Source organism: Narcine bancroftii, chromosome 4 (assembly GCF_036971445.1).
Source record: "Narcine bancroftii isolate sNarBan1 chromosome 4, sNarBan1.hap1, whole genome shotgun sequence".
Taxonomy (NCBI): domain Eukaryota; kingdom Metazoa; phylum Chordata; class Chondrichthyes; order Torpediniformes; family Narcinidae; genus Narcine; species Narcine bancroftii.
In genome coordinates this window covers 222,839,811-222,866,658 of record NC_091472.1, presented here as the reverse complement: position 1 = coordinate 222,866,658, position 26,848 = coordinate 222,839,811, and the positions used below count along the sequence as shown (strand labels likewise).

General features: G+C 40.1%; 1 protein-coding gene across 1 annotated transcript in view; it reads right to left on the bottom strand.

Annotated features, from left to right (window-relative positions):
- pcnt (pericentrin) overlaps positions 1–26,848 on the bottom strand; it is a 239,082-nt gene that overhangs the window by 145,008 nt on the left and 67,226 nt on the right. Inside the window, exons 16-22 of the mRNA XM_069934046.1 lie at positions 25,304–25,505; positions 23,999–24,234; positions 20,375–20,871; positions 18,769–19,264; positions 17,783–18,013; positions 11,993–12,151; positions 6,148–6,294 (exon numbers count right to left, since the gene is read on the bottom strand). Coding sequence (XP_069790147.1) covers positions 6,148–6,294; positions 11,993–12,151; positions 17,783–18,013; positions 18,769–19,264; positions 20,375–20,871; positions 23,999–24,234; positions 25,304–25,505 — 1,968 coding nt within the window. The remainder of the gene's footprint in view (positions 1–6,147; positions 6,295–11,992; positions 12,152–17,782; positions 18,014–18,768; positions 19,265–20,374; positions 20,872–23,998; positions 24,235–25,303; positions 25,506–26,848) is intronic.

The following is a 26,848-nucleotide window of genomic DNA, read 5'->3' as shown; positions in this document are numbered from 1 at the left end:
TGTCCGCCAATTCTTTTCTTTTTGTTGTATCTTCCCATTCTCCTAATCCAAGTCTCTCTGTAGCCTCTCCGTTTCCTCTTCACTTCCTGCCCCTCCACCTATCTGAGCCACAAACCCATTTATTCCTTAATCCAAAACATTCATATACAACATAAAAGCAAGTGGCCCCAACACTGGTCCATCCTACTTGTGACCTCTTCAAAAAATTGTAATAGGTTTGTCAGGCATGATTTTCCTTTAAGAAAACAAACCATACTGACGAGCCTATCTTTTCACGCACCTCCGGGTATTCTGTAATCTCATCCTTGAAAATCGACTCCAACAGCTTCCCAACCACCGACCTCAGGTCTATAATTTCCTTTATGCCACCTCGCTCCCTTCTTAAACATTTCTGATGCTCCAGTCCACCGGAACCAAGCCAGACTCCATTGATTCCTGGAAGATTAGAACCAATGCCTTCACATCTACCTTCTTCAGAACCTGAGGGTGCATTCAGTCTGGTCTGGGAGACTTATCTACCTTGAGGTCACTTAGCTTCCCAAGTACCTGCTCTCTCATCATCTTGACTGCACTCACTTCTCTTCTGAGAGAGCCAGGAGAGTCCGGTTTGCTTCTAATGTCTTCCACAGAGAAGACTGATCCAAAATATTCATTCAATTCCTCTGCCATTTCCTTGTCTCCCATTACAGTTACTCAGCGCTGTTTTCTATCAGTCCTATGTCTACTTTGGTCATTTTGGTTAAATATTCTTTAAATATTTTAAAAAGCTTTCAGTATCCTCTTTGATATTACTTGCTAACCTCCTGTCATAATTCACCTTTTCCTTCCTCATCTCCTTCTTAGTTGTCTTCTCCAAATTTTTAAGCTTTCCAGTCATTCTTTGTACAACTTCTCTTTTGTTTTTATTTTGGCTTTAACCTCCCTCATCAGCTACAATGGTCTCATTTATCCATTCACAAATTTCTTTAATTTTGTTGTGTGCCCGTCCTGCACCTTCCTCATTTCTCGCAGAAACTCCTGCCATTCCTGATCTGCTGTTTTCCCCATCAAGTTTGGCCAGTTCCTCTCTCATGCGACTGTAATTTCCTTTACTCCATTGAAATACCCACACATCGGACTCTGGCCTCTGGTTTTCAAATTCAACGTGAACTTAATCCTATTGTGATCACTGCCTTCTGAGGGTTCCTTTACCTTAAGATCTCTAATCACCTCTGCTGCATTACACACCTAATCCAGAACAGCTGATGGGCTCATCTTCAAGCTGCTCCAAAAAGCCATCCCGTAGCCATTCCACAAACTCTCTCTCCTGAGGTCCCGGACTTACCTGACTTTCCCAACCTACTTTCATGCCAATATGCTGAAATATTCTCGCAGCTGCCATTGTCAAATTCCTTCAGAACCTCGTGCATTTTAATTAGATAACTTCTGAATTACATTGAAGTTTAATGAAGCAGAGGTTCAACAATTCCACGTGCAATAACCACTTTTTCCTAAGAATCAACCAAATTAACCTTCTCTAATCCAAGTAAGTCTACCCCTACTTAAGTTAGACAAACAAAATTGTACACAGAAAACATGCCGTCTCACCATTGCTCTGCACTGTGGTAGTTCATCTTCATTACAAGAGGGTCAAAGGGCACCTGCTTGGAACAGAAATGCATTGGATTTTCTTCAGCCACAGGAGGTTGTGGAGGCTAGGTCATTGGGTGTATTTAAGGCAGAGAATGATAGTTTTTTGATTAGAAAGGGCATCAAAGGTTATGGGGAGAAGGCCCGGCAGTGAGGCTATGTCAAAATGAATCAGCTCATGATTAAATGGTGGGGCAGACTCGATGGGCTGATTGGCCTATTTTTGTTCCTTTGTCTCATGGTCTTAAAAAAAGCAAAGTAAGGATCCATTTACCCTCCTGCATTCCACAATGGTAACCCATCATTTGCTTTTTCTCTCACTACATCCTCCCTTTGATCTATGATAGCCAAGATCAGAGGATGAAACACCCATGTTACTTCCTCTTCTGCTATAGCCATTCACATTTCCATTGGATCTTTGATATACCTTTCATTCTAATCATTGTGAAGTGAAATTGCATATAACAGAACAGAAACTTGGGGAAAAAACATACATGGGATCTTTTGCCATTGAGGCAAAGAAAGCAAAGCTTCACAACACATGAGTTCTATGTTCAGTTATGAGCACCACACATTTGGAAGATGCAAAGCCTTAGAGAGATTTACTTGAACAATATTGGAGTTCACTTTAATGGAGAGACTGCTTAAAAAAAATTTAATAAGTAATTCAAAATGATACAGTCTGGAAGGAGCAAATTTTGCAGATATTGGCTACAATCTAGACAGTTTATGATTTTTAAATACCTTCTAATGATAACACAATGTCTGACTCCAATCATAACTTCCACTTTTTGAACTCATGCCTACACACAGAAAGAATGAGGTGACATTCAGGCATGGGACTACTCAACAATAAATGCGACACGAGTCCCAGGCAATAACCTTCTCAATAAAAGAATTATTACCACCTTGCTTTGAAATTCTATGTCATTGTCATATTCTCTCACTATCAACATCCTCATGGCAATGCTGCAAATGAACTGATCACATAAATACTATGGCTAGAGCAGGCTAAGCAGTCTGTAGAATAGTCTCTCGCTCTAGATCATAGATTCTCAAGGTAGGGTGTACGCCCAACAGTGGGGCTTGGGAATATTTTGGTGGGGCATGGGGCTTAAGAATATTTTAATGGGGCATAGGAATATTTTGGGAAATAATTAAAAAGTTGCTTTGAAAAAATAAACTTGTTATGTTGGTGTGAAAGATGTGACTTGGCAATACTGTCAGTACAACACAATTGTAGTAACTTCCAAGTAAAATCACCTTGTTCTTTTTATTTTCTAACATGTTTTTGCTCTTCTGATGTTTCTCTTTTGTTTCTCTTATTTTAACTGTTGTTATCCTTGGTTAACATTTTTTTTCTGACCGGTCTTATTATCATCCATTCCAAATTATCTCATTGGTTATGAGGATTCCAAATTTCTCTCAACAATCATATCTCTGTCCATACCTCTTTACTTTTTCAGTTCAGTAGTGAGTGAGACCCATATCTGTATGTATCTTGTGCACTAACGTGTTGATGGGGGGGGGGGGGGGGGGGCGGGGGGAGGACCACCTCAAGCACCAGCCTGAGAGGGCCGCCAAAATCAGACAAAAAATAGGGACCCCAGAAAGTAAAGCATGAGGCTAGCGCAGTTTTGATACACTCTCTGCAAGAAAAAATGTCAGAAACTGCGCTAGTGTTTTTTTTCCATGTTTCTTTAGAGTCAGTCCTCTTCCTTTGATTCGATCATTACTTTTGTTACATTTTTCAATTCTAAGACGTAATAAAATATTGATTAATCTCTTTCAGGGAGCTCATGCTGTTGTATTAATCTGTATCAGGGAGCTCGTGCTTTTGTATATTCAAAAAGAGTAGACCCAACAAGCAAAAGGTTTGTGAATATTCAATAGAGTTCTTGAAGTTTGGTTTATACCTCCTGTACACAATGAACATTATGCCAACAGATTTTGACAAATGAATCAATGAAAGGAGGCATCTTGAAGATCATTTGAGGGTAAAGCATCCTAACCATGTCAATTTGAAATTGGAATATTTTAAATCACTGAAAGAGAAATTTGAAAATAGATCAAAAATCACTTCATTACTCACTGAGCAAACTACAGCCCTGAATTGTATGCATGAAGCTAGCTATAAAATTTCTCTGCTGTAGCAAAACATGGGAAGAATCATATGATTGGGGAGGAACTGATTAAACTTGCAATATCATTGTTTCTCAAAACAGATCTGCAAAAGGATGACAAAGATGTCTGAACAATGCCATTGAGTAATAGTACTGTCTGCAACAGAATAGATGACATGGGTCAAGATGTTGAAAAACAGCTTTCTGGTTGAAAGTTGAAAGTACGGAAATTCTCAATGCAACTGGATGAACATACTGTACGGGACAGTGAGGTTCTGCTTTTGGCATACTTGAGATACATTGATCAGGAAGAGTTTCAAGAAGAGATGTTGTTTTGTGAATCATTAGAAACAACCACTACTGCAATTGATATCTTCAAAATGCTCAAAAATTATTTGGATGAAAATGAAATACCAAAAGGAAACATTGGTATCTTGTGCTGTAGATGGTGCACCTGCTATGATGGGTTAAACAAAAGGATGTTTAAAATTAATGAAGGATGAAAATCCAAACATGTTGGCTGTGCATTGTGTTATCCACCGAGAAAACTTAGTTGCCAAGAAAGTTTCCCCGATCTACATGAGATACTGCATTTCGCGATCAAGTGTATCAATGCCTTCAAAGCTAATGCCAAATGTGAACGTCTGTTTAAGCAGTTTTGTGTTGGTAGAAATGCAGAACTGTGAGATAATTGCTTCACACTGAAGAAAGGTGGTTGTCAAAAGGAAGCTGCTTCAAAAGGTTTATGGAACTGTTTGATCTCCTCAGAGAGTTTTTGAAGGACAAGCCTGAAATGAAGCTCTTGCTAACAAAAGATGTCAAAGCTTATGTGAGTTACTTGACAGACATTTTTGAGTACATTGAACAAGCAACTCCAAGTAGCAAATATGATGCTCGTTGATGCAAAAATAAAAATATTTGGATTCATGACACTTCTAGAATTATGCCAAAGGAATATTTCTCCAAGAAATTTCAGTCAATTCTATTGGTTGAATAAGTTTGAAGTAACTAATACATTATTGTTGACCATTTGAAAATGTTGGTTACTGACTTCAATCATGGATTTTGTGATGTAAAGGCAATGGATTTCCCTTCTTCGTTAACTCAGCCATTGCTGGTGGACTTATCTGAAGTTCCAGTGCAATACCAAGAGGAGTTATCTGAGTTGCAACATGATGAATCTGTAAAAACTCTGTTCAAAGTGAAAGGAACCATGATGTGGCTGTCTAATGAGATCAAAAAGAAATACCCAAACTCGACTACTTTAGCAAGGGAACTATTGATACATTTTCCATCATCTTATTTAGCAGAATGTGGCTTCAGTGCTGTTAGTGATTTGCTACAAGCTAAGAGAAACGGACTGGAAATTACAAAACGTAGAGATTTAAGGTTGAAACTAACAAAATTAGTCCCTCGAATCAAAAAAATCTGCAGCCATCGTCAGGGGCAAGATTCCCACTGAAGTGACGACAATTGTCGAATGTGTGTTTGAGATGGTTGACATAATGAAGTAGTAGTTGAATATGAAATAAGTGTATTCTTGACCTTAATTGAATTGAAATACACTTGCAGTAAATGATTTAATTAAAACTTCTTTTGAATATATAACTTTTTTCTGCTAATGGTGGGGCATATATTTTTAAAAATTAAAGTGGGTTCTAGGACAATAACAGTTAAGAACCACTGTTCTAAACCAGTCATTCTCAATGGGGAGCCCTGGGGTGGCGGGGAGTGCACAGCACATTTAAATAAAAGCCTTGTTTTCTTTTCAGCTCACATAACACAATAGTCAATAGGAGAGAAGTATGGAAAAACCAAATCTTGAATGCTTCACAGGGAAGGGGTCCATAAACTTCGAGCATAGCTCACAAAGTGTTTCTATCATTCACAAGAGATGGGGGTCATCTGAAAAAATGCACCACAGCAATCTGCCATCAGTCCAACAATGTCATTCAAACTCAGAAACCAACTTGTCTGCCAGGGGCAACCTGTACATTGAAACAAGCTTCTCTCTGTCACAACAGAGCATATTAACGCTGGATCAAAGTTCTGGAACATCTTACTAATCAAACTGTGCATCTTAACCATGCAGACTGCAGGGATTCATCGTTAAGTCAGCTGGACCTTCAGAACTAATAAATGATGGACAGACTATGTTTGCAATATCAGTGATGCCAACATCCTGGCAATGATCAAAAAGATGAATGTAAAACTCTCCCAGTGGCCTGACTGATATGTATCCCTCAATCAGTATTAGCGTCACTAGCTCTGTTAATGGAAGCTGCTGTGTACAAACTTAGCACAAGACAGTGATCATACTTTCTTGTAAAGGAAGACATTCAGCAGCTTGTTTTAAAAGTCTACACGGTACCAGCAAGGAATTTCCAAAACTCACCTGTTTGATTTGCTCTTTCTGCTGTTGAAGCTTTGAAGTCATTTGTTTCTTCTCGTCTTGGTGCAGTTGTTTTGTTTTCTCTTGCTCCTGAGAGAATACCTCCTTCAATTCCTCGAGGCTATTGCTCTTCTCAACTTCAAACTCATCCTGCACAGAAGGCAGCAGGCAATATTAATCCAAAAGAACAATCCTACAATGCAACATGACCTAGACCAGTGATCAATTTTGGTCAGGATTTTTAACTGAACAGAAAAACTTAAATCTTGCTGGTATTGATCCTATATGATTTGATCCATTTTGTTTTTGAGCAACTTAACTATTTTCACAAATTATTGAAATTAATATGTACTAAGGAAGTTTACCTTACACAATCACCATTCTACAGGATTAAACCTACTTCCCTATTGACAAAATAAAATTCAGAGGTGATCAAGAACTTTCTCCCCCATTTGCAAAACTGCTTTCTATGTTGCCAAACACAACATGCAGGTAATGGAAGAGACAAGTAGACCCAAGTCAAAACCTGATAAACAGGATAGTTAGGGAAGATAAGTGTATCACGTGTGCAGAATATCATTCTGCAGAAGATGCGTATCATATCAGATGACATATAGCCCATCTTTGTGTATTTATCTATTTCACAAGAATATTTGGTAGAGAGGACAAGATTATTATATGATGCAGCACCAACACTTAAAGTATATCTGCAAACAGCAAAGATTTGAGGACCAGCTCCACACCATAAAGTCACCAACAAACGTATCACATCAAATGAATGCCGCTTCTACAACTTACCTATTGGTAACTTGGGCAAATCCTAGTGGTGTGTGAAAGATGGAAATGAAGAAAACATGATATAATCACATATAGAAATAAAGCAGATCTTGATATTCGTTACATTTCCAAGTACAGAGGCTGGCATTCGACTCATTCTTCACCTGAGACTATCTCATATCCCCAGTGCTTGCATGTTCTTTTTTCAAGTACTAAACCAACAAATATTTCAATTGCCATTTTGGTAAAGCATTTCCTGTTCTAATAATTTTCTTTATATTAACCTTATTTTCCTTCTAAATAGTAATCTATGTCTCCTCCTTTCTTATCAAATGACATAGCTCTTAAAACAATTTACCCATTCAACACCATGCACAATCTTTCTCATAAACTACACTTTTCAATTATCCCTTTGTGATTAGTCACTCACTGCTCACCTCATTCCAGTCAATCTTCACTGAACTAAATAGAATTACAGATCTTATAAGAATATAATGTCCCTATTAGTGATCTTTTCCAATTGCGCTACAATTTTTGAACTTTTCATCCGAGGATACTCACCCCACACTCTTAACTTTTTACGAGTGCAATTTCCATATTACATTTTTTAAAACATGCCTATTCTACTTGGGTTTGCCTGAAATATGTTACATTTATTTTCAGTTAATCATAATATTTAACTTGGAACCATAAAGAAATGTTAATAACATTCCTCTTGAATGTACAGTACAACTCCGATTATCCAAAATGGTCAGGACTGGCCTAGGTTGTATAAATGCTTTTTTTCAGTCATTTTTTAAAGACAGCCCAGTCCCAACAGCAAATCATTTGTATCAATGTTTAAACAACATCAAACAACAAGGGAAGGCTTCTTAAGAATTAATGTTTAACTCTCTCCAATACAAACGCTGCCCATAACACCGCCAATCACCAAGACCACTCAAGGACCACCGCCAATCCCAAACACATCCCCACCACTGCTGCTGATCCCTGGGGAGGCTTCCTGTCTCCCTGGTCATTGGAGCTCCCGATGCCAGAGTCGCGAGTCAAAATATTCCCATCAGCCTACTACTGCACACGCACACCAGGGATCCGGTGTGCAGTAGTAGGCAGAAAGGAGAGTTCGGAGTTGGCGTCGGGAGCTCCGGTGTGCCAAGGAGGGAAAGAAGGAAGAGGATAGGAGGAAAGGGGAGGGGAGGGAACACCTCTGAGCCAGAGGACCTGCTCCTGTCCAGGAAGTCGCTCTCCTTGATGATGCTGGGACAAGGGATTCTTTGGACTACTTGCAGCTGGGAGACGGTGGCACGCAGTTTGAGAGGGAGAATTGGAGAGAAAAGTCAATCGAGGAAGATAAAGAAATAGAAAGAGAGGGGGGAGGGAATTACCTGAAAAGAGGACAATCATCGTTCTAATTTCACTTTGAGTGAATTGATTTTCAACACGTGAGGTCAGTTCGACTCTGAAAAAAATGTGGATAAATTATCCTCATTTATCCGAAATATTAAAAATTATGTGGATAAATTAGGATTTCGGAGAATCCGATTTCAATAATCGAGTTGTACTGTACCATGTATGCAAGAGGAAAGTAAACCACTAGATGTTACCACTTACACATCCATACAACTTGGCATTCCACTCATTCTTCACCTGGGTCAGTCCTCTGTCCACCCAGGACATCTGCTTCAGTTTCATGTTCTGACATTCAGACAGATTTTGGATCAATTTTTCAAATCTTTGGCTCAAGAATGGAAGATTCAATACAATAATGGTTGAACCAATCTTGATCTCAACATTGACTTCACTGCTCATTCCCCACAAATCAGTACTCCCCTACAAGCCAGAAATTTGCCTTGCTCTTTCAACAGCTCATGTTCTACCTTTCTTTAGGCTGTAGAATTGGTCAAGTTTATTATCATCTGATTGCACAAGTCCTTTGGCTTGGCTTCGCGGACGAAGATTTATGGAGGGGTAATGTCCACGTCAGCTGCAGGCTCGTTTGTGGCTGACAAGTCCGATGCAGGACAGGCAGACACGGTTGCAGCGGTTGCAAGGGAAAATTGGTTGGGTTGGGTGTTGGGTTTTTCCTCCTTTGTCTTTTGTCAGTGAGGTGGGCTCTGCGGTCTTCTTCAAAAGAGGTTGCTGCCCACCGAACTGTAAAGCGCCAAGATGCACGGTTTGAGACGATATCAGCCCACTGGCGGTGGTCAATGTGGCAGGCACCAAGAGATTTCTTTAGGCAGTCCTTGTACCTCTTCTTTGGTGCACCTCTGTCTCGGTGGCCAGTGGAGAGCTCGCCATGTAACACGATCTTGGGAAGGCGATGGTCCTCCATTCTGGAGACGTGACCTACCCAGCGCAGTTGGATCTTCAGCAGCGTGGATTCGATGCTGTCGGCCTCTGCCATCTCGAGTACTTCGATGGTGGTGATGAAGTCGCTCCAATGAATGTTGAGGATGGAGCGGAGACAACGCTGGTACACAAGTACAACCCAATGAAACAGCATTCTCTGGTCCTCAATGCAAAACATGTAAACACACAACCAGACATAACACACGTACAGAAAAACATTACACTATTACATTGATTCACAACCATCAGAGAATAAATTCTCATCTCCACCGTAAATGGGCACTTGTTTATTCTGAAACTATGTCCCTTATTTCTAGAGTCCCACACAAATGATGGGAAACATCCACTCATCATCTAAACTGTCAAGCTAATAACGCCCAACCTTCTCAATCAAATCCCTTCATTCATGGAATTAATTTCATGAATCTTCTCTGCATTGTCTCCAAGTAAATCCCTTGAATGAAGCCAAAAGTGCACATAAAATTCCAGGTGTGATTACATCAATGCCCAGTGCAGTTGTAGCTACTTCTAACTCATCTTGCCATGAAAACCAACAATTCATTTTCCTTGCTCATTACTCTTTAAATTTCCAGGCACCCAAACCCCTTGCCCAGCAGCATTCATCAGCCTTTCTCTTATAAATTAGATTCTGCTTTTCTATTCTTTCTACAATCTCATCTTTCCCAATAATTAATCCATTTGCCAATCTTTCCCCACTCACTAAACTTAGATATACCCTTTAATAAATTGTTTCTCACTTTACACTCATAGCATACTTCCTTATTCTCAGAAAAATTGTGCCTGCTCCATTCACAGCATATTGAGTTTCACAGCATGGTAATGGCTTCTTCAGCCCAGCTGATTCATGCTAGCTGCAGTGCCATGCTCATCTCATTTGCCAGCATTAGGCTTGTATCTCTCCACTCTTTCCCTATCCAAGTACCTGACCAAATGGCTTTTAACATTGTAATTGAATGTGCCTCCACCAACTCCTCTGGTAGCTCATTCCATTCAATCACCACCCTCTGTGTGAAACAACTTAGCATGATTGTGTGTGTGTGTGAGTGTGTGAGTGAGTGTGTGAGTGAGTGAGTGAGCTCGTGCACGATGGACCTTTGTTTATACAGGTCAAGAACCCTGTATCCGAAGTTCCGAAAACCAAAAAGATCAAAAACCAAATTTTTTTTTTAACCACCAACATGATGTCACAAGTTGAAAAAAATATTTACCATCTGACTTGCCCATGTGGGGCTCTGATGTTCTGTTGACACCAGTTTGGTCACAACAGAGCTCTGTGGTACAAAATAAAATCTTTATTTCTGGCTGGGAAGATGCCAAATGGAGCTGGGTCCAAGTCTTCAGCATTGGCTGCAGTCGGAGTCAGCGATGGCGATTCCATTCTCAACGTCAGGTGTGGTGCCATCTGCATTGAAAAAGGTGCCTTGGGCTCTTGGGCAGGAGTGAGGACATTAGGCTCCTACACGGAAGCAAAGACCTCAGGCTCCCAGACAAGAGCGGGACCTCGGTCTGCTGGGCAGGAGCGGGGACCGTAGTCGAGGACTGGTGGATGTGGGGAGGTGTGGGGACTAGTGGCGGCGGTGGGGAGGAGTCAGTTGCCGGTAGCGGCGGTAAGGGAGGTGTCGAGGACCAGATGCCGGCAGTGGGGAGGTGACAGGGACAGGCAGCAGTGGTGGGGAGGTGACAGGGACAGGTGGCGGTGGTGGACCAGCGTCAGCAAAAGATAAAAAACATTGTTAATGAGGGAGATGACATTGGAGAAAACGTTTGAAAAAGCCATCGAGGAGAATTTCTAGTGTTCAGTGCTGCATTTATTTTCTTTTGTAAGCAGAAATCAAGTTTTTTTTGGGTAAGTACAAAACATTATTTCATGTGTATTTTCCACTTGTGGCATCATGTTGGTGCTCATTAAGCCTGCCGTTGATAATGTGATGCTTTGTTCCATTGTTCCGAAAACCAAAAAACATCTGGTCCCAAGCATTTCGGATATGGGGTACTGTACCCCTAGTCATTCTCAATGGGAGCCCTACATCCCCCATGGGAGCCACAGCAAATTTAATTAAAAGCCTTGTTTTCCTTTCATCTCATGAAACATTAATATTTTTCATCAAGCCAATACAAGAGAATTATGGAAGAAACCAAAACCTGACCGCTTCACAGGGAAGGAGGCCCATTAACATTGAGAAGGTCCGAGGGGGCAAAAGTTGCAAAAACAGTTGAGAATTGTAGGTTTATATAAAATCAAAGATCCCAGTGCCAATCCATGCAATGTTACAAACTCCAGCAAGAAAAGGAACCCTCAACCACAACCAACTGCCTCCTATCACCTAGCCAGTTTTGGACCCAGTTTCCCAACTCACTTCAGACCCCATGTGTTTTAACCTTGTGGACCAGCGTACCAAACAGGTTGTCTAAATCATAAATATAGATTGCAAATTGTTGAGGGGCCAGGCACATCTTAAATTACAGATTACCACCTTAAAAGCAGCACTTATCCCTGTGTAACAAAGGTTAAATAAACATAATTAAATTTGAAAACTAGAAAGATGCCCACTGCTGCCTGAAAGACTTAAATTCTTAATTACAACTGCTACATTAAGTACATACAATTTAAAGCATACTTCAGATCAAGGGAACTTAAAACCAATTTCAAATCGCAATTCACACAGTAAAATTTGTTCCACTACCTCCTTGTGCATATTACCTTGAGCTGCTTAATCTGTTGAGTTAGCAGGAACTCAGACTGAGTCTTGAGGAGTTCAAACTCTTCCTGGAACTGCTGCAGCTGTTGTGATCTCTCTTTTTCAAATTTGGACTGCAAATCTAGTTGCATTATTTTTATTTCTGTCTTGCATGCATGAACCTATTAGTCAAATATATAAGTAAACATGAGCTCAAAAGAAGGTTAAGCTAAGGCACCAAATTAAATCTCAAAGCCACAAGATATTGCAAATTATTATAATACTACACAAAATCATCCAGAAGGGAGGGTTTTGCCTATGATGTCCTGGGCTATGTCCACTACCTTTTGCAGGGCTTTATGCTCATAGGGTATTGGAGTCCCCATACCAGTCAGCACACTTTCCACCACACATCTAGAGAAATTTGTCAGGGTTTCCAATGTCATGCCAAACCTCTGCAAACTCCTGAGGAAGTAGAGGGGCTGGCGTGCTTTCTTCACCATGCCATTATAGTGTGTTGGATCCAGGAAAGATCCTTCAATAGTGACTTCCAAGAACTTAAATTTGCTCACCCTCTCCACCTCTGATCCCCCAATGATCATTGGATTGTATGCCTCCAGTTTTCCCTTTCTGAAGTCAACAATTTGCTCCTTAGTTTTGGTGATATTGAGTGCAAGGTTGTTGTTGGTGCACCATTCAGCCAAGTTTTCAATCTCCATCCAGTATGCTGACTCATTACCTTTCTTTATACAACCTATTATCGTGGTATCGTTGGCAAATTTGTAGATGGTGTTATTGTCATACTGAGCCACACAGTCGTAGGTGTAAACTGAGTGGAGCAGGGAGCTAAGAACACAGCCCTGCAGTGCTCTGGTACTTATGGAGATTATGTTATTACCAATCCTCACTGATTGTGGTCTGGAGTTGAGGAAATCTATGATCCAATTACACAGTGAGGTGTTGAAGTTTGCTGATCAGTTTTGAGGGGATGATGGTGTTAAGTGCCGAACTGTAGTCGATAAAGAGCATTCTCATGAATGCATCTTTACTGCGGTGAGGCAGAATTACCACTTGGTCCAAAGGATGTGGGACTCTGTTCACCCCTCTACAACTGACTACTTGACTTCCTCATCAGCAGACTCCAATCAGTGCTAATTGGCAACATCACCTCCTCCTCTCTAACCATCAACACAAGGACACCCCTGCGTCGTTAGTCCCCTACTCTACTCCCTGGAAACTCATAACTGCATCGCCAAGTTCGGCTTCAACTTAATCTATAAATTCACTAACAACACCATCATTGTTGGCCAAGTTACTGTAAATGATGAGTCAGAATATGGGATGGAGATCAAGAATATGGTTAGGTGGTGCGAGAACAACAATCTTACTCTCAACGTAACCAAGGACAAGGAGCTTATTGTTGATTTTAGGAAGGAGAGTCCAAGGATCCATACACCTGTCTGCATTGATGGGACGGAGGTAAAGAGAGGTCCATCAGGGCCCATACTTCAGAAAACCTCTCCTAGAGCAAGCACATCAAGGCAACTGTGAAGAAAGCACACCTTTTCTTTCTAAAGAGGAGATTAAGCATGTAGTCGAATCTCTGTTAAAACCTCTGCAGGTTCATTGGGGAAAAGTATAGTGAAAACCACAGCCAGGTTTGGGAATTCAACTGCACAGAAATGCAGAAGGCTCCAGAAAGTAGCAAACACAGCCTGGTCCATCACAGGCTCCAACCTCCCAGCTGCTGAATACACCAATGTGAGATGCTGCCTCAAGAAAACAGCAAACACATGAAGGACCTCCATCACCCTAGTCACAACCTCTTCTCACTGTTAACTTCGGGCAGAAATACAGAGCTCTGAAGATTAGCACTTCTAGGTTCAAGAACAGATTCTTTCCAGCAGCGATCAGACTGTTGCTCCGACACCACAAAAGGATTGTTTGAGCTAATGCAAAGTCATTTTCTGACAGTAATTCTGAATATCTGTTAACTATATTTTTTTTATTTGTCTCCCACCAAGTATACTGTTTTTTTATTACAAAGTACCTGCTCAGCTGCGGCAAGTAAGAATTTATGTACATTCTTCAATGTATGCGACAATAAACTAATCATTATCAAATGAGGAGCATGTCACATGGTGTATTATTCACTGCAGGATACACAAACTTTGATCAAAAGCATTTGGCAAGGTCGCCGATGGTAGACTCATTCACAAAGTCATAAGGCATGGGATCCATGGAATATAGGCTGTGTGGATTGAGAACTGATTTGCCTGCAGAAAACAAAGAATAGTAGATGGAATGCATTCTGCCTGAAATACATTCAATAACTAGTGGAGCTCCAAAGGGATCTGTTCTGGGATCCCTGCTCTTAGTGATTTTATATATAAATGACCTGGACCTGGACAAAGAAGCATTTAGTAAGTTTGCAGATAACATGAAAGTTAGAGGTATTGTGGATGGTGTGGAAGGTTGTTGTGGGTTACAACAGGATATAGAGAGGATGTAGAGTTGGGTAGAAAAGTGGCAGATTGTGTATCCCAGATTGTGTATCCTGCAGTGAATAATACACCATGTGACATGCTCCTCATTTGATAATGATTAGTTCAATCCAGATAAGCATGAAGTGATCAGCTTTGGAAAGGCCAACTTGAAGGCAGAGTACATGGTTGACGGCAGGATTCTTAACAGTGTGGAAGAACAGAGGGACTTCGGGGTCCATAGATCTCACAAGATTGCCACACAGGCTGATAGGGTAGTCAAGAAGGCTGGCCTTCATTAGTTCAAGAGCGATGAGGTAAGACCGCAGCTCCTTAAAACTTTGGTTGGACCACACTTGGAAGCTTTAGAGAAGGTGCAGAGAAGATTTACCAGGATGTTGCCTTGATTGGAGAATGTGTCTTATGAGGCAAGGTTCACAAAAGCTAGGGCTTTTCTCTTTGGAGTGGGATTTTTTTTATTTAAAAACCGAGAGCAGTGGGTGCCTGGAATCCATTGTCAGGCTGGTGGTGGAGGCTGGTACAACAGGGACATTTAAAACACTCTTAGACAGGCACGTGGATGCTAGAAAAATAGAGAGCTATTGGTGTGAGTTATGGAAGATTAAGATTGTTGAGTGGGTTTACATAGGTCAGCACAAGGTCATGGGCGAAAGGGCCTGTACTGTGCTGTAATGTTCTATGTTTTAGTAAAATTGCTATTTATAGGACTGCCTCAGACAATCAGGATGTTGATGGCAAGTTAACTTTGATCTTACTGTCACAAAACCTCTAAAGAAAATGGTTTGAATATTTTGCTTCAGTCATGTCAGAATTAAAAGGCAAATGTTGTCGTTAAACTCACCAACATGAACGTTGATTTTTCTAATTTTCAGTAACTCAGCTCGACCTGATCCCTTCTCTTCTTTACATCCTCCTGTTCTTACTTTTCTAATTCCCCACCCCAACAGTAGTTTCTCACTCTAATTGTCTCCCACCTTTCCCACAATCTGCCCACTAGCTTATCACCCCTTCGCTTCTTCCCAGATTCTTCTCCCCTCCTGTTCCTTTCTCCCTTGATATTACTCCCTCCTACTTTAGTCTCAATAAAAGGTCCCAACCAAATCACTGACTGACCATTTCTACCCATGTATGCTGCCTGACCTGCTGAGTCCCTCATTGCTAGCTGCATTTTTTTAAAAAATTGATTTGCACCTTTATTTTGACCATCTCTTGCTTCATACAAAGATCTGCGTTTTCTTACAAGGTGCAAGCATATCTAAAACCTTTCTGCAATTATCAGCTATGCCTAATTCTATGCAATCATCTTGCTGGCCTCCAATGTTCCTGTTAATTTGAGGTCACAGGTAACTCCAAGTTCACAAGTCTCATTAACACATCACTTAATTGATCCTCACTTAAGCAATACTTCTCACACTCATTTGCAAACCCATCTATCATCTCATTGCTCGCTCACTCTAATTTTCTCCAATTTTATAATGCTCCAAGGTAACTGCATCCCAACTCTGCTAATTGATTATTCTAAAATATAATCACTGCACCATTAGGTACTTTCTTTAAATACCAAATCTCTTAAGCTCTGGAATCCCCTCCCTAAACTTCACTTTCCATCTTTAAGGTATCTCTTAAAATCCACTTCTTTAACCAAAGAGAAGGCCAGGCAGTGGGATTGAATGGGAGAATGGATCAGCTCGTGATTAAATGGCAGGGCAGACTCGAAGGGCTAAATGGACTATTTCTGCTCCTATGTCTTATGGCCTTCTTAAAATCTATCCTAATATCTCCAGGTACAGTTCCACTCCTGTGAAAACCTTAAGGCGGGCTATTTTAAAGGTATTCTACAAATTAAGGAAGTTACTGTTATGATAAATGAAAGGTCATTAATGAAGTCGCCATAAATGATTGGACTTTAAGAACTCCAGAAACAAATTCCTGTAACTTGGATGATGAGTCTCTAACCATCACAATCATCATCTTTCTGCTGGTTATTGCTTACCTCTGTGGCACTTTCCTGCTAATTACTACCATCTTGAATTTTATTTGGGCTTCTTGATGCCCCACTTGTTGCCAAGGGCAACCATTCTGGAATTCAATTATGAATATATGGACCAAGGTAAAAGGTGGTGTGCACTGAGTGGTGCTGGCAAACCCAAAATGAGTAGTGAGATCATTGGTGTGTAATTGTTATTTGATGGTAGGGTCAATGGTATGTGAGGTGATTGTTGAGATGGTAACTGGTCTGAATGGATCTGCGTTGCTTGTGGAACAGCACTTCTCTCATCGATGTTTCACCATGCTGTGCAGATGTCAATGTTAAATTCAACAGCATGATTTAAAGAGTTTGATTAGTTTTGGAATCTTAATTTTAATTTCACAAACTGTAATAACTTTAATCGCACCACGGAATTCATTGCGAGAGTTAAACCTGTTTATTTTAACTGACAGCTCAAATGTTCAATCCTGAGGCCCAAACAATTGGGCAAATGAAGCTCAAGGGATAATCAAAATGATATTAAACAAAATTTAAGTCTTCTGAAAGAATCTAACAATTCACTAGTCACAACTAGAGTTGAACATTCAATCTGAATCACAATTGCAGCTTTCCTATTGGCCTTATACAAGTAAATTCAAGATAATAAGCTAACCTTTTATCAGCAAAATCAAAGAAATAGCTTGTTTATGAGATCTGGGTCACAAAGGCAGAATTAACAAAGGCAACAAGCCACTTTGAGCACGAGAGAACATCAAATCCAGTCCCACCGTTTATAAAAGAGCTCGTTTCCAATATTGAAAAGGATCCCTCTGATCCATAAAATAAATCTCCAATTTCACAGACTCCTCTATTCTAACAATTAGCTGGTTTAATTCTTAACCATTTATTGAAAAAAAAACTACACATGCTGTGAATTGAAATAAAACTAGAAAATGCTGGAAATATTCAGTTCAGTTTACATCTGTGGAGAGAGAACTAATTACTGCTTCAGGTCAACCCCCTTAATCGGAATTGAAAATGTGGAAGAAAACAGGTAGGTTTTAAGTTGCAGAGAGGGTGAGGGAAGGGATGGAAAGAAGAAAAGAAAGGATAACATATTGTTCAGATCCTCCTTTAGTACAATGGAACAAACTAAATTATTGTCTCTTTCTCAACTAACTGAAACAAACTGTACAACGAGTTGAACTGCCAATGTAGATACCCGCCTACGTTTTGCTTATGTATCTTGCTATATAAAGTACTCTGTGTGACCCGCTGAGTTTCTCCAGCATTGTGTTTTTGCTTCAATCACGGTGTCTGCAGAACTCTGAACTACTAACCTGTTCTTTTTGACTCTGCATTTTAATCTTCTCCAGCTCTTCACCTAACTTCTGTTCATATTCCTCCTTCTGCTTCTCCAGTTCTGCAGATTGCAAAATTTGAAGCTCCTCGAGTGCCTGCTTGTGCTGTCCTTCAAGTTGAAGGACTTCATCCCGAATCATATCCAGCCGCTTCTGATGCTCCTGTTCCAGTAAAGTTTTCTGATTGCTTATAGCTGCCTCCAAATCCCCCTGAAGTTGTAAAGACAAGAGAAAATGACCATAGTCCTACTTCAAAATGAATACATCAGCACTTAGTTTTTATTCTTTTATGCCATGTAACAAAATTTACTGGCAATTTCAGAAATGCACATTAAGCATCAGAATTTCAATCCAGTGCCTATTGAATCCATTGCAATGCAAATGCAGTGCCACAAGTTTACACTGCAAGAAGTAACCATTTATTTTCTCCAGATCTGAAGAATAATGGAAAGCAATTCAATAAATTTAAAAGAGAATAAATCAGTTCAAAATATTATGGATGAGAAGCTTAACAGAACCACCAATAAAAAGCAGGGAGACAGGGATAAGCATGGCCAAGAACCAAGAAAGGCATGGCAGCCAGTATGACTTTCTTCACTACTGTAAATTTCTATAATTTCTTCATATTCAAATTTACATCGAGGAAAGGTATTGCAGGAAATGCAGGAAGGCACATTGGTTCCATAAATTGCAGATAGATTTATTATTGCTTTTAAGATAACATTTTTAAAAATAATGAAGTGACACTGATTAAGATCTCAAAATGTTTTTAAACTTGGCATATCCTTCTTTTCCTTTACATTATTTTGGGATTATTTAAAGAGGATTATAGTCTACAACATTCTATGTCGCTACAAAGACCTTTTAATTGTGACTTTCACATGGCTAAAATCACAACTGGTATCAAGGAATATTAAATACAATCCTTCAGTATAGCCAGGGATCAAAGCAACAAATTAGCTGACCTTATGAATTTCCTCCAGTTCTGCAGCCATGGCTTTGAATTTTTCCATATGAATAGCAGCCAATTCCTTTTGGACCCTCTCTTGAACATTAATCAGCTCAGCCTCCTGTTCAGCTTTCAAATGATTAATTTCCATCAGTCGTTTCTCGGCGCCTTCTCTATTCAATCTCTCTAACTCATCCTGACAGGTTTCCAAATCTTCCTTTAAGCGCTGAATCTCAGATTTATATTTACACGCAACATCTTCGAGCTCTGCTTCATGCTTCAGTCTTAAGCTTTCCAAAGCAGCCAAATGTGTATTCTCCAAAGCTTCCAGTTCAGTTTGATGCTTGGTGCACATCTCAGCTTTCCAATCCTCAATCTGACTTTGGTGATTTTCTATTAGATGTTCGTTTTGAGTTTCCAACTCTTCTGCATGTCTCACCTTCAACTCCTGGAGAAGGATCTCTTGTTCAGACATAAATTTGTCCATCATCTGCCTGTGTTCTTCCATGAACCTAAAGTAATAGAAGTGTAAAAACAAAATTGCTACATTCAGTCTATGATCCAAATGATACTTCAATTTCTGAGTGGTTCCAAAATTCTCACTGCAAATGATATTCCGACAGATGTGTTGCAAGCACAAGATGTTACTTTAAAAGTGCTGTCACATGCAAAGGCAGCACCAAAATCTTGAGTCCTGCTTCAGCCACAAGCAGTTCACTTTGGAGCAAAACAACGACCACAGGAAAACCAGCCTCTTGATTCAGAAAGGATAAGGTACTCTACAACCAATGACACAATTAGACAATACTACGAATGGTGTCTTTCACCATAAAGCCTTTACTCGTGCTTTGGCGAATACTTTCCACAGCACAGTTGATCGTCCCTTTTGGATACAGAGGGACATAATGAGGAGTTAACTTTAATGATCGCACAAAAAACAGCTGTTCCAGATCAGCTGCCACAGAACAGCAAGGAAGACCAGCAATGGGGTAAAGTCAGCAAGAATGAATCTGGTACTGTCATTTCCCACTCCCACCATTCTGAAACTTAAAACAAACCAATGTTGTCTGGATTACAGTTTATAAACTGAATGCTTGGAAATGTAAAAATAGAATTTTCAATTCCCTCAGTGATCACTAAGTCTAATAGGTTCTCTACACTTAGAATTTTAAACTATTTTGATTTTGTTTCAGATAAAATACATTGGATAACGTCAACATTTTCTTTATCTGTTAACAGGTGAGAGATTTATGGGTCTCATGCTTTCAGATTCTTTGAATGACCAAAACTGCTGGAATCCAACCTCAGATTACCCTGCACTGCTTGTTCTATCACCTCTTGATGTTCAAAGTATGTCTGACAGGAGTTTGCATGTTCTTCCCATGACCATGTGCCTTTCTCCAGGTACTCTAATTCCCTCCCACAACCCAAAGACATACAGGTAAACTAATTGACTGTTGTAAATTACCCTTAGTGCAGATGGCTGGTGGGAGAATCACGGCAAATTTGATGGCCAGATGAGAGAGAAGGTAAAACAAGGAAATATATGAGTGAATAGAATTAATCTAAATGCTGGCAAAGAATTTCTGGTCAGAGTCACTGCCTGTGTCATAAGCACTGACCTGTTCTGTGCCTCCAAGAGTTTCAGAGCTGACTGTTCTTGCACACTGATGTGGAGTTTCTCAAGCTCCTCTGCCATGAGAGACTTGGCCATGGCAAGTTCAGCATCAAACTGCACTTGGATTTTCTGACGAATTACCACTATCTCCGGTAACTGTTCATTTGCCAGACTATCCTGGAGCTGTAACAAGTAGCTCTTTTCTTCCTTCAGCTGATTCTCGAGTTTAGAAATTGTGGCACTCTGTTCTTCTTGAATCTGATTCATTTCTGCGCTTTTCTGGTCAAACTCTTGTTTCCATGCTCGTTTTTCCTCCTCAAACTCTTTGGTGAGCTCCTCGCGTAAGACTGATAGCTTCTTCTCTGTGCTGGCTTGCAGCTCTTCTCTCAGAGTCTTCAGCTCCCGTTCCTTCTCCACCATACATTCCTGCATTTTAGCCACAACTTCTTCTCTGCTGGCTTCAAGCTTATAACTGGTTTCTTCCAGTAACTGGGCTTTATTCTGAAGACAAACAAACAAGGAAATAACAAAATTATTTATTTCATGCTAAACATGAGGAAGAGGATTAAAGATAATTCATCAGTATTCATCCAGGAAATGAGCACAGAGTCATGGGAAGAAGGGAAAACAGACAATGAGGTCATGGAACCTATTCAGATTAAAGAGGAGGAGGTGCTTGCTGATATATTTTTTAAATTTTTTTATTTTTCACACTATGAACCATATTAACCAAAATATACACAAACATTTCCCTCTTGAATATACAGTGTCATTTTCTCCCCTTTTCCCCCCCCCTCCCTTCCCTCCCTCCTTCCCACCCCCCTCCAAACCCATTAAACGTTCAACATATACAATACAATAAACCCATTAAACAATGTCATCACACAATGACAATAAACAAGAAAATTGTGTCATATACTTTTACACACTGGGTCAGTTCATTTCGTCTTCTTCTCATTCTATCATTTTAGGGGGTGGAGGTCCACGAAAGGCCCTCTCTGTTGTGTTCCATGTACGGTTCCCAAATTTATTCAAATAATGTGACTTTATTTTTTAAATTATATGTTATTTTTTCCAATGGAATACATTTATTCATTTCTATGTACCATTGCTGTACTCTCAGGCTCTCTTCTGATTTCCAAGTTGACATTATACATTTTTTTGCTACATCTAAGGCTATCATAATAAATCATTTTTTGTGTTTCATCCAGTTTGAGGCCTAATTCTTTACTTCTTATATTACTTAGAAGAAAGATCTCTGGATTTTTTGGTATGTTGCTTTTTGTAATTTTATTTAATACCTGATTTAGATCTTCCCAAAACTTTTTCACTTTCTCACATGCCCAAATTGTTCCCGTTTCCTTCTTATAGTGAAAACATCTATCTGATAATGTTGGATCCCACTTATTTAACTTTTGGGGCATGATATATAGCCTGTGTAACCAATTATATTGTATCATGCGTAACCTCGTGTTTATTAGATAGTTCTGGAGCATAGCTTTTCCCATATTTCATTTTTAGGTGCTTGCTGACTTAAAGCAAGGGATCCCCAGGGATCCCCAAGATATTCCCTTGGCCCTTGAGGGAGGCAAGTGCAGAAATTGCAGGGGCTCTGGCAGAAATATTTAAATTGTCCTTAGCCAGGAGTGTGGTGCCAGAATATTGGAGGGTAGTTCACGAGTTCCATTGTTTAAAAAAGGCTCCAAAGTAACCATGGAAATTATAGGACAGTGAGCCTGACATCAGTAGTCGGATAATTATTAGAAGGTGTACTATAACATCGGATATACAATTATTTGGCTAGCAATGGACAGATTAGGGATAGTCAACATGGCTTTGTGCATGGTAGGGCATGCTTAACCAATCTTATAGAGCTTTTCAAAGAAGTTGGAAAGACTGTGGATGTTGTCTACATGGACTTTAGTAAGGCCTCTGTCAAGGTCCTACATCAGGAAGGTTAGTCAGGAAGGTTCAGAAGCTAGATATTCATGATGAAGTAGTAAACTAGATTTAACAATGGCTGGATGGGAGAAGCCAGAGAATAGTGGTGGATGATTGCTTCTCAGACTGGAGGCCTGTGACTAGTGGCGTGCCTCAGGGATCGGGAATGGGACCATTGTTGTTTATCATCTATATCAGTGATCTGGATGATAAAGTGGTCAATTGGATCAGCAAGTTTGTAGATGTCACTAAGATTGGAGGTGTTGTAGACAGTGAAGAAGGTTTTCAAAGCTTGGAGAGGCATCTGGACCAGATGGAAAAATAGGCTGAAAAATGGCAGATGGTATTTAATGCAGACAAGTGTGAGGTGTTACATTTTGGAAGGACAAACCAAGAAAAGATATTCATGGTAAATAGTAGGACAGAGGATTTCAGTAGAACAGAGCAATCTGGGAATACAAATACATAATGCCATGAGAATTGGCATCACAGGTGAATAGGGTTGTAAAGAGATATTTTGGCAAATAGCCCTTCATAAATCAAAGGTAAAAGTAAAGGTTCCATTATTGTCACGTAATTTAGAATGTAACATACATGAAATTCTTTAACTTTCTCTACCGTAAGGAAGGCAGAGAGTCACCACTTTGTCCAGCACCCCTCACAGAAATGTGGCCCCAGCAAGGAATGAATTTACAACCCCTGCTTTACAAGACCAGTGTTCTAACCACTGAGCTATTGGAGCATAGTATTGAGTATAGGAGATGGGATGTTATGGTAAAGTTGTGAGGCCAAATTTAGAGTATTATGTGCAGTTTTGGTCGCCTAACTACAAGAAGATATTAATAAGATAGAAAGAGTGCAAAGAAGATTTACTAGGAAGTTGCCCGGACTTCAGGAACTGAGTTACAGGGAAAGGTTAAACAGGTTAGGATTTTATTCCCTGGAGTATAGAAGAATAAGGAAAAATTTTTTGATAGAGGTATTTAAAATTATGAGGGAGATAGACAGAGTAAATGTAAGTAGGCTTTTTCCACTGAGGGTAGGTGAGATATAAATCAGAGGACATGGGTTAAGAGTCAAAGGGGAAAGGTTTAGGGAGACCATGAGGGGGAACTTCTTCACAGAGTGGTGGGAGTTTAAAACAACTGCCAGCTGAAATGGTGAATGCAAGCACAATTTTAACATTTAAGAATAATTTGGACAATATTTGGATGGGAGTGATATGGAAGGCAAAGGACTGGGTGCAGGACAGTGTGGCTAGGCAAAAAAAATGGTTCGGTACACATTAGAAGGGCCAAAGGGGCTTGTTTCTGTGCTATAATGTTCTATGATTCTAGTGTAACTTCATCATCTTAAAGGCTTTTGTGCAAATTAGTGAAGGATAGCTTCCTAACTGAATGTAGACTGCTATTGAAGTATCGATGGAAATTACACTCAAACATCGTCCGATTCATTCTTTGAAAATGTTTAATTCTCCAAATGCAAACTGGTGTCTTTGCAGCTCAAGATCTGAAATTTTGCCTTGGGATTGGCTGATTTGACAGCAAAGTGACAATATAGCAGCCACACATTGTTGCTGTTAGTATTGAAGCTGAAGCATCCTATACTCAGGAAAATACAATTTCCAATAACTAGAAATGTAACTAGTAATGAAAGGGGAAATAGCAGGAGGAGGCAACATACATACCTTCTTCATTTCCAATATTCTTTCTTCATGCTGTTCAGTGAGCATTATAGCCATTGCACGATCCCTTTTTAAACATTCAATCTCCTGCAAATAAGCATTTCTCTCTCTTTCAGATTCAACCTTTGCGAGCTTTTGAGCTCTTTCCTCCTCTTCCACATGACGGAGCCGTTCACTGACCTGCACCTCTACCTCTCGAGCAGTCTGCTGTGCACATTGGAGTCGCAATCTGGTCATCTCTAAAAGTTAAATGTATTACATTTTTCAAAATGTCGCATAAAAGACAACACTGGGCAACAATTTTTTTTTCAAAAAGTTGAAAGAAAATTGGGGATTTTGACAGACAACTTCAAGTTGAACACAAAGATAATTTCAGATTTGCTGTAACAAGTAGGAAGTTGGAGAAACATTGTGGTAATCTTTATTGAATTCAGCATTAAGTGTATACTTGCCACAAATGTAACAGAATGTATCACAGCTGTTATGACATTGATGAGACATTTCGGCTCCACTGAAGACAATAGATGCTATTGTTAAGTACACTTGTTATGCTATTTCCTGAAGGACATGTGTGCATCAACATGCATTCAATCTATAATCAATGTAATGCACAGCATCTGTCTATGTGAGCTGCTTTCATAGCCTGTCTGCATCTATCCTAAGCATGCCCAGGCCAAAGACAACATTTGCATAGCACCTGCACTGCGTGCATACCAAGGCATGTTTGGATTGATCAAAACAGCTTGCTTTGTGGGCAATATAAGGGTAGACTTAAAATTTGACATGAAATCCCAAAATAGGTCATATCTATAAAAAAAAAGGTTTGAGTTAGGAAGACTTTAAGGTGATTTTTGTGATCAGCAGTCCAAAATCCATGAAATGCACCCAAACGTGTTCAGGAAGCAAACTCTTTGTTGTCCAGTGCAATCAATTTTAAACTCGCTCCTCAGTAGCCTACCTCCAATCACGTGGCCAAGGAGAACCAGAGAGGAAGATGAAAGGTAAAACGCAATGGTGGAGCTGTTGCAGCTGCAGATTAGCAGGCACTGCCACTGGTGTGGACCCAGGGGTGGAGACACAGCGTTCCTCCGCAGGGTCTGATTATCCAGGCATAACTGCCTGGATAAGAAATTAATATTTCTTCATTTAATTTTGTTTTACAGCATCTGTGACTTTCTAGCGGTGCACATCAACTTAAAATTGTAAGTTATTAAGGGCTTTTTCTGGATGTTGTATGAGACTAGGTACGATCCAGACAAAGGAGACTTGGTCTTTGCGGCAAATTACTTTCTTTTGAGGGATGGTTACCTTTGATATGCCCCTCAGAAAGTTTATCTTGGAATTCTTCTAATTCTTGGTGGTGTTTCATCTTTAGTTTTTCAATCTCTGCCAAATGTCTCTCTGCCAACTCTTTTTCAATCATCTCCAGTTTCTCTTTGTGCATCAAAGAGGTTGCCATCTCTTGCTTGTTTTTCTCCTCCAGCTGCATCTGAAGCATTTTTAGTTCTTCCTGAAGAAAAACAGAGCCATCAGAACCAGATGCGTGTTACTATGTCTTACTAGTGGGCATTTTAGCAGGGTTGGGTTCTTTCATGTAAAGGTATGTGATTAATCACACCAATTAAGGGAAAGCAGAAGCAGGCCATTCAGTTAGATCTTGGTTTTCAGCTATCTTTTTTATTTAGACATACAGCACGGTAACAGGCCCTTCCAGCCCACAAGGCGGTGCCACTCAATTAACCTACAACCCCCAAGCATTTTGAAGGGTGGGAGGAAACCAGAGTAGCCGGAGGAAACCCAGACAGACGCAGGGAGGATCACACAAATTCCTTACGGACAGCGCTGGATTCGAACACTGGTCACTAGCGCTGTAACTGCTACGCTAATTGTGCTGCCCAATTCCACATACCCACCTTTGAACTGCAAACCTCAAAATACTTCCCCAACAATAAATGATCAAGCTCAGTGTTGTGAAGTGAAACAATCTAGCCTTGCAGCAATTTGTCTTGATGAATGGGGTGGGTGAGGTGCCAGATTTCCAAATTACTCTGCACAAGGGTCTGATGAGCTTTGTTACACTCAGTTATCCAAGGGTCCAAGAATCAATCTCCACCTTAATATGTTTAATGATTCTGCATCAATAGCCCTCGACGATTCACAGCCTTCAAAGAAACCCTACCTCATGCCTGCCCTACATAGTATATGTGACCACATTCCCCAATTGGAACATCTTCAGGGTCATTCTCTCTTCACCTCTCTTGTTTAGAATATTGGGATCACTTCCTAAGCTTCTGAACTCCAGAAGATTGTGCTGATAAGTCCCATAGGACAGATCCCTCATTTCGTGAATCAATCTAGTGAGCATCCTTGGAGTCCACAATTATTCACAGTACTCTAAATCAGGTGCCCTATCAAAATCCTGTCCAGTTGCAGCAATAAATTTTAATTATTGCACATTCCCATTGCAACACAAACCAGCATTCTATTTTGCCGTAATTACTCATGCCAATAGCCTCACATTGTGTTTCTTATACAAGGACCCTCAGAGCTTTTTTGAATAGTACCATGCTATCCTACATCACAGAAGTAGGCCCCATGCCAACCATGATACCCATCTATGCTAATCCTATTTGCTGACGTTAGGCTAAGATTCCTCTTCGGCTTTCCGATCCCAGTAACTTTCCCAACACCTTTTAAAATTGCGTTTAACATGACATTTTTTTCCATTCTTCTCCATTTTACATTTTACTCCATTTGCCATCATTTTGGCTCAGCAGTTAAATGTCGACATCTGTTTGCAGACATCTTGTGTCACATAAAAACCTTCCCACATACCTTTGTATCATAAGCAAA